This window comes from Dromaius novaehollandiae, chromosome 1, assembly GCF_036370855.1.
Source record: "Dromaius novaehollandiae isolate bDroNov1 chromosome 1, bDroNov1.hap1, whole genome shotgun sequence".
Lineage (NCBI taxonomy): Eukaryota > Metazoa > Chordata > Aves > Casuariiformes > Dromaiidae > Dromaius > Dromaius novaehollandiae.
The window spans coordinates 207,537,201-207,554,350 of NC_088098.1; the positions used below are offsets into that span (position 1 = coordinate 207,537,201).

The 17,150-nt window shown below is 35.6% G+C and overlaps 1 protein-coding gene across 1 annotated transcript in view; it reads right to left on the reverse strand.

The window, feature by feature from the left end:
* Positions 1–17,150, reverse strand: part of DEUP1 (deuterosome assembly protein 1) — a 42,521-nt gene that overhangs the window by 9,253 nt on the left and 16,118 nt on the right. The window contains exons 8-12 of the mRNA XM_026109212.2: positions 13,207–13,352; positions 12,467–12,572; positions 11,004–11,201; positions 10,630–10,716; positions 7,806–8,005 (exon numbers count right to left, since the gene is read on the reverse strand). Coding sequence (XP_025964997.2) covers positions 7,806–8,005; positions 10,630–10,716; positions 11,004–11,201; positions 12,467–12,572; positions 13,207–13,352 — 737 coding nt within the window. The remainder of the gene's footprint in view (positions 1–7,805; positions 8,006–10,629; positions 10,717–11,003; positions 11,202–12,466; positions 12,573–13,206; positions 13,353–17,150) is intronic.

Here is a 17,150-nt window from a genome sequence, read left to right on the forward strand (position 1 = left end):
GCTCTTCATTAAATAAATATACTCTGCTCTTTGGGGCACAGAAGAAAATCCTTTTTTTTCCTTTCTGTTTTAAAGTCCATTCTGTCTATTGTTTGGATGAAGGGCACCGTGAAAAAACTGCCACAACTGAAGATAAATGGCATGAATAATAAAATTACTGATTTTTTTTCATCTTGTGTTCTGACCTTTTTGGAAGTAATTTCCTCTGTAAACTCACAGCAAAATGCTATGTGATCTGTGTGGGTTTTTTTTATTCCAGAACTGTTTCTCTATGTATTTAATAACAGTTATTACTGTTGTGTTATAGCTTACTTCACTAAGGCCAGCATTTTCAAACTTGGGTGCCTACAGTTATCATAGCTTTTAGATGGTAAAAGTAGAACATATACATGCACGCACACACACGTGCACACACGCCACCACAAAAAAAGTGGCCTGATTTTGTAGAAGCACTTCACTACCTGCTATAGTCCATTGGCTTGCTGCTGCTGCTTGCTATCTTGGAAGAACATGCCACCTACATGGAGGTGCTTCAGTATGGATTTTTGTATGCCTTCACGTGAGACAGATTTCACAGTTGGTGTTTAAATTTCCACCAGTTCAGTGCAAACTAATATCTAAAAACAGAGTTCTGGTCTGAATACAAATGTGAAGGTAGGCAAATGTCTGCAAATCTTTTTAAAAATCTGACCATTTGTTAACACTGGCAATACAAATTGTCTGCAACTGTAGCTGCATAACTTAGGATTTCATTGTGTTTACCTTCATAGAGTATTTAACATATGCATATACGTCACAAAGATAATATCAGTGTTGACATGAAGACAATATGGGACAAGGAGTGAAAGAGCTATATCCTTGCAAAAGGAATTTACATAGACAGGATACATTTTTCCCAAGTCTTGTATGTAGAATCAGCCTGATGCCTCCGAAATCAATGACTTGACTGGTGCAAAACAAATTCCCTACATAGCTTGTGTTGTTTAACATTCTTGAGAAAGAAAACAAAAGAACTTGAATGACCAGAATGCGCTCAGAATTAGTATTTTTGCTTTTGCCTTGTAACTGCTAACTTGATTTAAAAAAGAAAAGGCTTAAAAAATATTTTCCTGAAGAGATTGTTTTTGCTGCTTACAGTTTCTCTCTTGCAATAATGGATATGATGGTCAGCATGCCTGAGGGTGTGCAGGCTCCAAAGGGTAGGGAAAACCTCCTTAAAACAGATACTCCCTTTAAGAGATCCCCACCTACCTTATCTGTCCATTCCCAGCCCTTACCTGTTGCTTTTGCCACATGAGCGAAATGCACTTTGCCTTGACCAGTTACCTAATTTGTGTATATGTTTATGGTAACTAAGCCACCTTTAATTTTGAAACTCAAATGCTTGTTTTCATTTCCCCCAAAAAAGGCTCAACACATCTGTTTCATCATGGAAAACCCTTTTCAATCCTGCCAAAATTTGAAACTGCTCTCTGTGGCTATGCTCTAAATAAGGGATGAAATCTTTGTGGTAGGGGAAGTTTATTAATATGGCAATTAAAAATAAATCAATTATCATATATGAAAACAGTAATTAGTTAAACTGGTTACAGTTAGGATGTGGGCAAAATCTTTTTTAGCAAAAAGATGCCACTCCTCCATATGCTACTCCGTAATATTTAGAAATTCACTGTATACTGAAAGACAGAAGAAATGCCTCTTAATCATCAGCATAACCTCATGCAATCTCCTAAACTTTCTCTAGCGGTCTCCCATCTAACTAATGACTGTGCCCATGCCTCAGATTCTAGTCCTGATTGGGATGACAAGCCTGAAAAATATTACAGAATATAGTTTGTCAAAGACGTTTTTTCCATTGTACAAACATTTCTAGGTTTCTGAATACAAATGGCAAAACCAAAAGCACGGCATCTGAAAATGGCCATTTAAAACACAACGCCGCATTCCCCCCTACACGAACCTCATGTTTTCTATTTTTTCACTACGTAAAAAAAAAAAGTCTTTTTGCCCTTTCTGCAGTGCCATAATTACCATGGAAACAGAACTACAAATTAAAACATAAACAACATGGTTTATGCTCACAATAAAATAAAACATACCTCAGAGTTAAACTCAATCAATATCAATTGCCTGGCTTATCTGCACAGATTCGATGTTTGAAAATTTAGTTTTCTGAGAAAATATTGAGGTAGCTCCCTGTTTGGAAATAGAGAGATAACAGCATATAGGGGGCTCAGTCTTAAAAAGACTGGCAGGCTGAAGTGTATACAAACTGCATGTAGAATTTGCACATTTTTTGAAATCTGTACATATGCTTATGGTAGCTAAATAGCCTTTAATTTAGGAACTCAAACGCATGCTTAGATCCTGAAAAATAGGCTCAGCACATCTGTTCCATCAGTCGAGGGGCCATCGCATACCCTAGCATCATGGCTGATTCTGACAAATGTTTAGTCACTCAGAAAAAAATGCTCAGCTTCTTCAACAGTCCCATTGTTCCTATGTTCAACAGCTACAAATTCTTTTTTCCCCTCAAACCCAAGGCTGTACTCCAACAAAACAGACTAATAAAGAGGTGTGAATGTGGAATTTTCTGGCTAACTTAACTGTTCCTGATTTACAAAGCCCTCAGTTCAGTCATGTCTATTGGCCTCTGGCTCTGTATTTTCAAATTCTGTTGAAATATAGTTCAAGTAAGTAGTTGAAACAATATTTCAAAAATGCTAAAACTCACTTTTCTTTGAAGCAGTTAATACTATTAATTAGAATCACAATTTAAATTGTTTTCAGTAGTGTGGCTGAGATTTCTGCTCTGAGGAATGTTAGCTCTCCCAGGTTTAACTCCCAGTTTTGGTTTAATGTCGGTCTTCAATGCCTACAAGATTAAATTGCTGCAAATTACCTGCATACTTCTATTGTCTCTTACACTTAAATTCTCATGAATAATTTCACGGGTCCTTATGTACAGTAATTCCTTAGAAAACTGGGGGAAAAAAATCTTTTTTTTTTTTTTTTTTTTTTTTTTTTTTTTTTACTTAAGAGGAGTGGAAGCATGAACAAAAATTGCACTGACAAATTTTCAGTGAAATTATGAGCCTTACAGGTGCAGAATAGTGTGTATCTGGGTTTTAGTAAATCTTTGTTTCAGCAACAAGCTTTCAACATCATTTAAAGCTTAGTAGGAAAACAGCCAAACCTGCCATTTCCATATATACATATACATACATATACATACATATATATACATATATATATATGCACACATAAATACTATCTGAAATGCTATATATCGAATTTAAAAGGTAGCTTTAGGGAAGAGTGCATCAACAGTGGATGCCTTTTTATTATGCAGAAAGAGAATCACTTTACATTTTGTCAAACACTAAATGTACAGGTTTGAAATCTTAACCTGTAAAATTTTTGGCTCCAAATTATTTAAACTTTGCTTGACAGAACTGTTTTACATCAGTGCTATTTATTATGAATCATCAAAATATTTAGCTTTCTATTAATTTTTACTCTCCTGTTCTGTGTAAAATATGTTTAGTGGAGAGTTTAATTTTCTTTTTATTACTGCAACTCCATGATCATAATGTGTTTGAAGGTAATTCAGTGATTCACTGTGTACAAGGAATTAAGAAGGAAAGGCATAGCTACAATATGCTTTCTATGAGCCTGAGTATTCTTAAGTCTCATTATTTTTCCCTAAAAAGGAGTTTAATGTGATAATGATTTATTCAGGACATCTGAAATTATGTTTCTTTTAAAAATCAGGTCAGCCAAGAACACCAAAACTAGAGAAGGCATTAAAATACATTTGATGAAACTCCCAACAAATGCAACTAGCAGGATACAAAGCTTTTCAGCAGGAGTTGTAGTTCAAACTGCTTATTAAGATAACCTCCTGCAGAGCAGTTTACCTCTCATGTTGGTTTGTATATCCTTCATTGTCTTGTTTTTATTTGGCAGTAAAAATATATTCTGGCCTGTTTTGCAAAACCTGGAGCAAAGAAGAATTTAGGGAGCATATAATTTTTTTTTTAAATGCTTAATATTAAAAGTATTAAAATAATGATCAAACATTTCTGGGGCTTTACTTATTGCTAAATTCAGTTAGCCAACAATAAGTAAAAAATCTTACAAATATACTAAGTAGGTGATCTTTATTATGGAATTCAGACAAAAAAGCAAGTGGAAAGCTATACTCTTTGTAGACTTGTTTATTGAGAAATAATTATAAGATTTTGGTATTAGAGAAATCTTTTCACACGGAACTAGTCTAATTCCATAGCTGACGTAAGTATGTTTGAATTCATCTCCTTAATCTAGCTACTCCTGATTCAACCCACCATCACTATTTCCACACAAAGGAGCCAGTTTGTAGCTAAACCTGGTAACCATCCAAAATGAGATGTATAGAAGTTCAAGGGCATCTAAATTGCTTCTTTTGCATGTGCTCAGCAGGTCCTTCACACATATACCATTTTATCCATTTAGAATCTATTCAGGCTCATTTTTGACACAGCTCCATCATGCCACATCTAAATCTATCCAGCGGGAATATGTCAATTCTAAACAAAATATAAAGATATGAACCAAGGCTTTTGTATGGAGAGATGAGGCTCAGCAACAACTATAAATGACTTCCCTCCACACTAAAACTCCCTTTGCTAGAAGGCAGTGAAGAGATGGGAGAATTAGCGAAAGATCCATTTGACTGCAAGGAGATACTTAGATTACAGTGGAATCCAAACTACCAGATTCTTAGAATCTGTCTACTTAATGTTGGTGTTAATGATCTCAAGTCTGAAGCCAACTCCTCTTTTCATCTGTGCTGCATTTTTGCTATCATATCCCACAGTACTTGAACTACATACTGTTTTATGTCCTATCTGTGCTTTTTGGGGACGTGGAATATGTGTAGACTTTCCTTTGCTCCATTTGTTGCTCTGGTTAGCTGTCTTGAAATCTGATGCTTGGCCATGCTCAGGAATTTTTATTTGCTCAGTGAACAGTGATCCTCTTGTGCTCGTAGATGGCTTAACAGCCTCTCTCAGCATCCACTAGGCCATTTCCCTAATTTTCCAGCTCGTGCCCAACATCTCTCGCTGCCTCAGACTTGCTTCATTTGTACTATTTTGTTAGAATAATATTTCTTGCTTTGGTAGCTTGTAGCTTATTGGTAGACTGTAGCAAGTAGAAAACACATTGACATTTCTTTTTTTACAGGCTCCGGATTGTGATCTAGAATGGTGGAAGAGACTCTCTATTAAATGACATGACATTGGTCTAGCATTCTCACAGACAGTGTACCCTGGTTCAGTTTTCACCGTGATCTGATAGATGCTACTCCTTGCTGTATCTGTTTGGTGACTGTTGTTCTGTGAGTTTTGTAGCACAGTGATTGGCAGTGGCAGAAAGAACAGCTACACATCCAACACATTTGTGAGAAAAGGAGTTGTGATAACAGGCAAGGCATCACATCATGCCTAGAAGCAAAGGCTAGAAGCAGAGGAAAGGTAATGAGATCTGTAGAAGGCATGGCCTGAGAAGGACATTCTTCAGGACAAAGATCTATTTGATATGACACCTGTTGCCTGCCTTTCTAAAGCATAACTGGCCATCTGATCTCAGGGAGCTCCATTACACCTTAAGGAAAGCAGCTAATTTGAGTAGCTGCATAAATGCATTTTGGCCACCTAACTCAGGGGAGACATGTGGGCCAATGTGGCTAAGGAACTTACCCAGGCCTCCACCCCTCATCTCAGCCCTATAAACCCTACAATTTGAAAAGAAGAGACAATTTTCCTGGAAGCTCCCCTCATCTTCTAAAAGTAATGAAAACATCTCTTCAGAGCAGGAAGCTGGAAAGCTCATGTAAATGTGCAGTGTAGCTTTATTTATTTCATAGCTAATGAAGTCTGAGAGAATTGAGTTCCATCGTAATGACATTCATATGCAATGCCAGGAGCAGATCTCTGCTCACTTTAGCTTATTAAAAAATAACTTGTGTTGTACCTGGATGACACTCTCATCTTTAAATTTCAGGGAGGAGGCACAGAAAGGAGGTAAGAGGATAAGGACAGGAAGGAACTACGGAATAATTAACAGTCAATGAGTTCTTTTCTCTTTTCTAATACCCAGCAATTAGCCAAGATTCCCTTCAGAGAATATATTGTTCTGAAATTATTCCTCATATAACAGATGAATCCAAGCTTCCTATGGAGACCTGGCTCAATTTGCTGATTGATATATTTGTCATAAACACAATCATATCGTCAGAAACAGTATAGGAAGAATTGCACACTCAGATAACAGTATAATACCTACAAGTACATACATAAAATGTGAACATCTCTCCTGACGTAGTAAAAAGATTCCATAGCAGCACAGAAGAAGGAAAGGAGAGTTACTGTACAGTAAACAGATTTCTTTAAAGTGTGTTGCCTCTGTAATATTCTGCTGTAGGTGGAAATCTATCCTGTGTATCAAGATTGAAAATACTTCTGCTAACAGTATCCACTTGATCTGCATATGCACCCTTGCTATTGTCATATCAAAGCCATAGAGGATGTAGTAAGTCTATGGATTTTTAACTTAGTATGTATGTCTAGGACTGGCCATCGGTCCTGGAAGCACTGTAATTACAAGTACCAGAGTCATTATGCTTCCCTCTCCAAACAGATTATTACCAAGCCTATTTTGAACCAAAATTTTACTATATGCCTCAGATACGGACATAACTGGATCTAAGACATCTAGTCTGATTTGGGGTTAGAGGGACCAACCCAATTCTTCAGGCATCTGATAAGCATGAAGAGAATTCTATTATGTATGAATCATTCTTGTAAACCTTTAATAATAGGACTTGGATGATCATCATAGCTTATCGTTAGATGTGGATTCCACTGGGGCATGAACATCTTTTTGTTCTGACATTCCATGAGCCAAATTTTTACATTTGCCCAAGCCAAATGGAATTCTACTCCAAGATGGGGATGCTAAGGCACTTCACATGACAAATAATCTCATGGAGCTCTTTGAGCACTAGTTGCAATTCCACCTATTCCATAGCTATGCAAAATAAAATGCATGGTTCATCTGCCCCAATATGTTAATAGTGGCTATATTTTATTTAAGTAGTCATGCATTTACATTGTTGGTAAATCATTTTGCGATAAAAGGTCTGAAATAGCCTGCATCTGAAAATATTCAGAGCATGGTTTTCTCACTTATTTAATTTTGGGGAAGGAGGTATAACAGCGTAGAACTACTGGAAGGGAATATGAACCCTTCGGTTTCCTGACTTACTGAGGACACACTTCAGTTATGGTTTTTATTAATGTTATTATGCTTTCTGTACATGAAGTCATGGAGCAAAAAATGGATAGTTGTTCATTTCTACTTGTCCACCTATCTAAATAATACCCTATCATTTCCCCTCATAACTGAACATTATAACATGAAAAGCTAGTACCAGATATATAAAACGTGTTCTTGGCTAGCCCCTCACTTTGACTGCAGGATGATTTAAGATTGATAAACTACAGATTTTTATTGTGGAAAACCATTTCTCTTAGTGTGTCATCAAGGAAGATCGAAGTGGAAATAAAACACTGTAGTTTTGTGCATTCTTCAATGAAGTTCATATAAGTAGTTTGGAAAGCTAGATAAGGTCTGGTATCTAGGTTAGACAGAGTTCTGAATAAACAGAAACAAAATAAAAGCCTTAAGAGTTTGGCCTTATTAGGTGCTTCCAAAAAAATACATAAAGTTTCATATATGTGTACAATCTCAAATATTACCTCTTTTCCTTTTCTTGCATCTTTAGATGGGTTTGGTAGCTGTGCTCTGTTTCTTCATATGTATCCATGACATCCAGTATTGATGTTTCTGTGTTATTTCGTAGTTTAATGAGACTATTTCGTAATCTTACATTCTCATGTTCCAGTTTGTGAATGGGAGCTGTGTAACTTCCATGCTTTTTGTTAGATAAATCTCTACTCTGTGAAAGGAGGTAAAACTATCATTAAATGGGCATTATATTTTCAACAAGCAAACACAAAGCAATGTTCTGTGCAAAAGACATAGCTACCATATATAATCATGCAGCACTTAGAGCAAACCAATAGAATTGCCTCTAGAAAAGAAAAAACAAACTAGATAAATGGGAAAGAAGGGATAACAGCCTGTGTAACACATTAAAACAAATTAAAATTTCTCAGCAAACAGTGCATTCAAAATATTATTGTTGTAAATTTATCACTTGCTTTGTAAAACTTATGATATAAAAGCAACCATAACAGCTAAAGCTGTAGATGTTTTAACTGTATTGCTCCCTCCAGTAATGATTCCACCAAAAATAACAAAAAAATTCAGAAATTCATTGCTATACTAGATGCAACGTATGTCTACAGGCACAATTTAATATCTATGTAGAGATATTCAAGCCAGGTCTGAATGAGCTACCTTCAGGTTTAGAAGCAGTAAAGCCACATTAGCTCAGTGCTTGCTGTGTTACAACACCCTGCTTCTCACTTGGGTTAGCCCACCTGGTATCCAGGTCAGGATACTGAAATGCAAGCAACACACATACATGCAACCCAGGGGCAGGAGAGGCCCATCCACTATGATATCAAGAGGCGAATTAACTCTGGAAGTTGATTAGCTAGGATACACCATTCCTTTTTTGCACTATCACCCCTTCCATGAAGTCCATGCTGCACATCTGAGTTAGCTAATTTAGAACTACCTCTCTACAGAATATTTCATTTCACAGTGTAAATACATTCATAATAACAGTATACTGTCATCCACAGGAAAATATCTCAAAAGACTTGTCAAATCATGCGCAATGGGCTAAAAAAACTTCACATTTTATTAAGCTGTGCTTTCACATATTTCTACATCTATGTTATTCTTTTGGAACCCAGTAATTTATGGAGATTAAAGATTTGGTTTTGGTGTATCACTAGCACATTGTAGTGTGGGTGGTTATACCTTCACCCAGACAGGACTCCTGTACCTGAAAGCTTGTCCCTTTCTTGTACTAACTGGTCTGATGTTATCTCTTCCTATAAACCTTGCTTAGGTAGTTTTAGGGGATAAATGACATGACAAATGGATAAATTTCCTCCTTTATGAGGAAAGGTGGCATGGAAGTGACAGAAAGTATAAGAAAATGAAATGTTTTGCCAAAGAATGGAGGGATGAGGCTCAGCTATGTCTGCCACAGGGACAGGAGAGGCACAACAGAGCAAGGAGAGAGCTGAGTCACCCCTACCTCTAATAGCTCTAGGACCAGAAGTAGTAGAGTTATACTGGCATGAAGCCCACAACTGAGCTAACACAGCATGGCACTGATGCAGCTACACTGCTTTTGAAACCCAACGAACTCTGTGTGATGGTGCACTACACCATATTGACTTAGGCCGGCACTAGTTTGAGGGTTTTGTGCCATGCTCTACTGTACAAACATACCTGTAAGAATCTCTACAGTTCCTGTGCTTTTAACATCCAGGTACCTTACAATCTTTTATGTTTAGATCCTCAGAACACTCTAGTAAAGTAGGAAAACATTATTAAGTGCACAAATGTACTGCATTGGTATATATAGCGACCTTGGTATATCTAGTAACTGGATGCTACTGTTACTATTAAAAATCATATTATGCTACAAGAATTCTGGTCATACAACACTACTTAATCTCAGTGAAGAATATTATTGCAGAGAAGAACTAGGCACGCACACACACGTGTCTCTGTTTCCACAATAATACATCATATGTATATATGTATGTATGTATAAATAGATAAAACATCACTGGGGGACCTATCTGCCATTTTGAGGATATGGAATAATGTAGCCTTTTTTTCAGGCATTTGTCAGTTCACAATAAGACAATAACCAGGCTATGAATCCCCCAAAGATGTATTTACAGGCAACAATTCAGTCTTTTTGTAGTGACAGATACAATAACTATAGGTGGTCTGTGAGCAAGGGAGGTTTTTAAGCTGTTTTGTGGAAGGCAGTGTTTATAATATTTATACCTGTAAAAGCTATTATTCTGTATGATGACATGGTATATATTTTTATGAATAATTTGAACTATCCCCTCTTTGAAGAGAAATAATTACTAAGCTCTGAAAATAAGCTGGGCAAAATGTTATTGGCATTTTTTACACTATCATTTAAATGTCATAACAACACAGGGGTAAAGAAATGAAAAAGGGACATCTTTTTGTATCTGTGAGAATGATGGCAGTTAAAAACAAATATTTTGTGAAATAAGTGAAACTACTTACAAGGTATAGGTTCCCAGAATCTCTTTAGTGTATAGACAAAGTTACTGAAGTCTACCTTATTACAATTAAGGTCAAAATCATTCCTAACTGCACCTGTCTGCAGGCTGTGCATGAATACCACTTGTTTTTGATTATGCTGCACAATTTTTTTATGGTACACCCAGCATGATTACAGCAATTGGTGGATTTGGAGATCCCTCGTGCCCCCATCCCTCTTTTTCTCTTTACAAGACAGAAATTTCTAAATCTGCCATGATCTCAATCTACATTTTCAAGAAATAGAAACATCTGTTCTGTATACTGTATAGTTTTTTAAAAAATTACCATGTATCTTTTACACTCCTGGTTTTCCATCATGTCTTTTAGATGTGTGTTTTCACATTTGATAGCCTTGTATCTGAAATCCAACAACTGCGAAAAGGTTAAATTCTTAGTTACAACTGGGAAAAGATTAAATTCTTAGTTGAATACAAGAATATTACTGTTAACTTGAAAAATAATGAGTATAGATATATATAATGTTAATATTATACTTTACTCAAAACATACATAATGAATTGTCAAACTAACTACAAATATTACAGCACTGCTGATGAAAACTACAGCAAGAAAGGTAATGTCTTTTTTAGCAGATAATGCATGTCATTATCAGTAACATGGAACAAAATGACCTATGCTGGTTTTGCCTGCTTGCATACCTGTTGTTTTGCTAACAATTTGTCTTTTATCTCTAACTCCATTTTTAACTGTCTTTCCAGAAGACTAGCTTTCTCCATGATAGTTGCTATAGTGATCTCCTTCTGATGAAGCTCTTCTGTCAGGTCAGAGATTTCCGTCCTCATTCTGTCCTGCTCAGAGCAATGAGACTGCTCCTCTTGATAAAGATGGTCTCTTATCTGTAGCAAATATGTTTCAAATAGAGAAAATGTTGTGCAGTAAATATGATTGCATCACTTATCATCAACTAGTGACTTTTTTTGCTATCTGCTTCCAGGACACCAACCTTCTAACTAAATCAGAGATTTTTGAGATTTTATAATAAAATGTCTTGATGAGTCAGTGCACATAGCTTTATTTATTTTTACAACATCTTCTTGCAACCCTCAGTTGCTTGTTCATTTGCCTATTTAGTATTAAAAATGAACAAAATATCAGGTATTTGAATTAACTATTAAAAATAATGTAATAAAAATTAATATTAATTACAAGAATTGGAATTTATGACAAAGAATGCCCATACAAATGTTGATTAAATGCACCTAAGTATGATTTATTTACTCCTAAATTAATTTAGGCTTCATTAAAAATATTTTAAACTAAATTAATTTATTGACTCTTTAATGAGAAACTATGTAAGAAATAAAGAGAAGAGTTTATGTGGTAAATCACTTTATGAGAATTTTGGCTGCCATTATATGTAAAATCTAAGGTCAAGTTTTCTGCACTATATCCTATCCAAATAATTCTCCAAAGAATCAACACTGCGATTATTGTTTTCATAATCTTTCTACTAATAGCAAACAATTTAGTACGATAGATTTTCTTATTACATAAAAAGCACAACTACAAAAGCCAGCATAGCTACTTTTGAACCCATTTTAATAATTTCTCACAGTACTGCACGCAATCAGTAACAGATGGTATTTCATTTTTATTTATGCAAAGTACACAAAAATACTAGAACTGTAAACAAATAGATGTAGATGTAAAAATCTAAGAGTTAGATTGTGACTGTCATGCCAAAACTGCAGCAGCATCCAAGTCAGCTGCATCCAATTACAGATGTTCCTACTTGCATCGCTACTCAGCAAAACACAACATGCCTGTAAGGAGAGTTCTTGGCATTCTCTAATCCAGAAGTATTTTGACCTGCCAAGCCATAAACCATTCCATAGTGCCATGCCACCACTTGAATCACAGTGATGCTTAGGTGTGGTCTCTTCCATTATTTCAGTGCCTAGTGTTAGCCCACAGAATCAGAATATTGTTTGTGCAGCTATACAGTTACCTCCAGGAAGACAATGTGTACATAAACTCTTACTCTCCTTTTAAAACTACAATATATCCTCCTTTGTCTCTTCTGCATAAGCACATACTAAAAAAATACTTTTGAATTCTGTATTGGAATTAAGATCCAAAAATAGTTAAGAATATGAAATACCTTGTTTAGCTCTTCTTGCTGGCTTTCTTGGCTTTGTGCCAATAATAACAACTCAGCATTTTTATTTTCTAGTTGCTCAGTAAGTTGTACACAAGATGATTGATGCCTTTAAATAAGAAACAAACAAAACCATGAAACATGCAGAAACTGCAATAACCTTCAGCTTACAGTATCTTCTCCTCATTGTAAAACTGGGGAAGACCGTCTCTCTGATTAAAAAAAGCAAAAGATCTGGCCTAAGCTAAGTTGGATCTTTGGAGATTTCTAGAGATTAAGGATAATTCAAGTGTGTTCAGAATGAATCCTGAAATCTCTTGTAAATTAATATTTCATATAATCTCAAATAGCTATGATAGAATATTCATCTATTAGATAAACCATAAAAAGATGAATGTTTTACTCAAGAGAGGTTAGGGAGAATCTTAATCGCTCTACTTCCAAAATGTTTTAATGCGAAGAAAAGGAAAGATGCTCTAAGTTTATAAACAGAAATAAATGAAATATAAACTTATTTGTAAATATTTAGGCACCATAAAAGCCTTTTAATAGAGTTAGCACCTATTGCTTGCAATCTTGTCATATATAATTGCTAATGAAAATGCAAATTCAAAAATTGTTTGGAATCTGACATTTGAATCCGGAGTATCTTTTTAAACAGACATAATTTAAATCAAACAGAAGAAAAAAGTTATTAGCTCAGAAGTACTTAGTAATTTAAATACTGTCTTTAATATACATACTGTATTTGAATTTCCTGCATATCTTTATGCTGTCTGATCTTCAATAATTCTGTATGCAACTGTTGGCATTCCAGCTGTATCCCTCTCCAGAGAGGATCCCGTGACTGCAGCTCATTTCTCATCTCTGAAAAGCCTGCCTCCATGTTCTAAATAAATAAATAAATACATAAATAGGTAAATAAAGTGAGACAGCAGTTGCTCAAAATGCCTCATTTTAACACATCTTTTCATACCAACACCTAATTTTTCATACATGTATAATATCTATGAAAGAAAAAGTTTTACTTAAAAAGTTGCTTCTATTCTGAGTCACATTTCTGAAGAAGGTTTGGCTTTCATAAGGTTTTTATATGTTAGTTCCTTCCCCCAGAAATGTCATCAAAAAATAAGATGCTGAACATTCTTTAGCTCTTGCAATGTTCCAGTGCATCAGTCTGTTAAACTTTCATAGGGAACCCTCCTCTAGAAGGTCTCTATCACAATAAATGCCTCCAAAATACATAGTCTGCTTCTTTCTATAGGCTCTACACCCTATTAAGGTGCTTCACAGACTTAATGCCATAAGTAATATGCATATCTGTGTTTTCTTAACAGCATTTCTACTTCTGTAAACTTGAATACTAGAAGGGGTAGGATTAGATGCAGGTCTTTAGTAAACATTGCCTGACACCTTGGAGCAGATACATACAGACTGATGTATTTAGATAAGGTATGTGCTCAGTCATCTCCAAAACTAGTCTTATCTGCATGGACATAATTGCTTATTTAAATGGACATCACCAGATTTTCAAACAAACAGAAAGATTTTTCATTCCACTCTATTTCACCTCTTGTTTCAGACTGTGAATGTGATGGACAACTTAAAGATACATGTAAAATTTGAAATCATAAAACCTGAATTCCTATAGTAATGAAGAAAAATATCCTAATTACATACTAAAGACATAACTTGAAAATATAACTCACAAATAACAAAAGTAGCAACAACAGTCAGATCTTTGCAATAATAATAACCAGATCCATAAACATGTTCCAGATAAAAGAAAAAGATTCTCCAAGGATGCTGATTCTTTTCCTTTAAAATATTACACTAAAAATGCTAGTATTTTTCAAAACTTCATTTTATTTCAATATAATTTCCAAGTTTAAAAATAAAAATAAAGCTTTTAAACTTCCAAAAGACACCTCTCCAAAAAATGAAATCCAGAAAGAACACTGCAAGCAAGCAACTTCAAAGGTTTATTTCCCGTAGAGGTCCTTAGAGCCTCATATTAGCATGACCTTGCTTCCAAGAGGCCTGTGGTTTCCCTTTGGCTGAAAGGGCTGCTGAAGACAGGCACGAAGCACTTTGGGGTTTTTGGTAGGGACTGCACATATAGATCCATTTATCATTATCCTTTGGTAAATTAGGCTGAGAGAGCTTTTTAAACTCTGAAATACATATCTGGACATATTCAACTGCAATAATGCTTAATGAATTCTTAAAAGTGTCTGCAAGAAATTGCCTATGATCATCTTAATGTCATCTACATTTAAGAAATCCCCCTGATTATTTTATAATATATGAATTTAGGGGTGATACACCTCTGATTGGATTACGGAATGCATAAGGAAAACGCTGCACAATTGTGTGGTGGAAGCCATATCACCCGTGGCAGATTACAGGCATTGTACTTATTTACATACATTGTATTTTCTTCTGTAATTTATAATAATAATAGGAACAACAGCAGCCACAGCAATAACAATTAAAACATGACTTCAGGTCAATTGTTTCACAATACGTCCCTTTAGAAAAATCATTTAGAAATATGCTACATATTATTTTAGGAAATTTCAATTACACTTAGTTTAAATACCAAAATGAAAATTAATTTTGAACCAGAAAACTTTAGGTTTTGTTTAGAAAAAATCAAATGAAACATTACTTTTTTCAGAAACTCTTCTATTTCAAGCTGAAAAATGTATTGAATCTTGTCTTTTCTTCTATGAAGCTTTGCTTCAACTAGCCCATCAGGCTTGATACCGAAAGGAAGTCTCAAAAACTTCCCAATCAGCTCCTGCACTAACTCTACTCAAAGCTGTTTAACTTTTTAGAGTGTACGACTGAATTTCTATGTAAATTAGCACCCAGTAGCTGACTTAGGCTTAATACTTCCAAGTATTAAGCATCTTGTGTGATATTCTCAGGCTGCCCCTCATGTGTGCTTGCAGTTATGTTTGTCATAATGTTAGAGAAACAGTTTGCAGTCTCTGTACCTTCTAAAATTCATATTTTCTGCGCAGCCAATCAACTGGCCCTCTATATATTACACTTTATTATTGCTTCCTTGCTAATTAATGGTACAAGAACAGCCAGAAGCGGATAGGAAGTGGTCACAGGCATAGAAGCCATTTGGAGCATAATACTGGCCTTTAGGCTCCCTGCCTTAGCAATCAGCTCACTCCCCACCCAAGACTCCCATCTACTGCTCCCTCCTTCTCCCACATCAGGTCTAACTACCCCATCCTCCGCCAGTACTCATTCACTCCAACCTGCTTGCTCCTCCTGGCCCACGACAGGCCCTGCATTTCTTTCTCATAGGGACATTCCTACAAAAATACTTTCTCTTTGCTATCCTGTTTTCACCATATATTGACTTTACCTTCTGCAGCAGTCCGCAAATGCAGCTTCCCTAGTGAACGCAGCAGTTATCCCACACTGCCACAGTTACTCTGTAATTTTCTGTCCTTTAGCTAACAGCATTATGCACAACTTCCTTTTCTACTTAAAACTTCTTCAGTGCTTCCCAGAACTCCTGTATCCTATTCGCACAACTCCAAAAAAATTTTCTTGCTTGAACTTTTTCTTGAAGATGGCTGCAGCACAACGCCACCTATTTTCCACATGTCCTACAGCATCTACCCTCCTGCCTCCCCTACAATTATCATGTTTTGTTCTGCCCCATATTCTAATCCTACTACTTTTTATGGCAGCCTTTAATAGACCCAAACCAGAATTTTTTAGTTGCATACCCAAAATGCAGAAATGCATACTGCTAATTTGCATATAGGTAAATGACTCAGTAACCTAATGTGCAAATAAAATGTATAAACATCACGTGCACAAAACTTTGCTGCTCTGACTACAGCTGAAATTAAATTCCACTCCTTTTATGTTAATTACTATAAAGTATATCGCAAATAAAATGATAACTCTACAAGGCAGTATACCTAGTAAAACAGATCATCTTTCTAGAGAAAGAGTTAAAGTCACTATAGGCTACTGAATACATCACTGGATGTTAAAGTGCCTAAATAAATAAGCAAACATGACTTGTCAGTTACAAGAAAAAATAGCAATAAGAATCTTATTCCTGATCTGTCTTGGACATAGCTAACAAAAAAGGGTGTAAAGATCCTATACTGTCTCAATCTTGTCAGAATTCATAGATCACAAAAAAGAAGATGCCCAAATGGCTATCTTCATACATCAGTGCTAAGTTAAAAGAATGGTAAACTACGGGTAAGATAAAAACCTTATGGGTTTTCGCATGGCTGGCAACTTCAAAATACATTGCACTGCAAAGTCTACTTACAATAATAAAAGTATACGGCACACTTTGCTATATCCTTGTTTAGTGGCTATATGGCATGTTGTACAACTACCTGTAAACCAGATAAATAGAGTTCATAAAAGTCATGTACACACAACAAACCAAATGAATGACACTAAGTTTCTGTGGATGGTACAGAGATAAGAAAGGTATAAAAACCTAGATAAACAGATAAGAATAAAAGATACTACTGTATATCAAACTTATTTTTGTTTCCTCTTATGTGTTACCCAAAAAATTGTACCATTCACAGCTTATTCTGTGTTCTTGCAAAGAATGTGCCCAGTGTAAAGATCTCTCGTATAGGCATCTCAGGGCAACTTTTTAAAGTGTACTCCTAGGTAATTA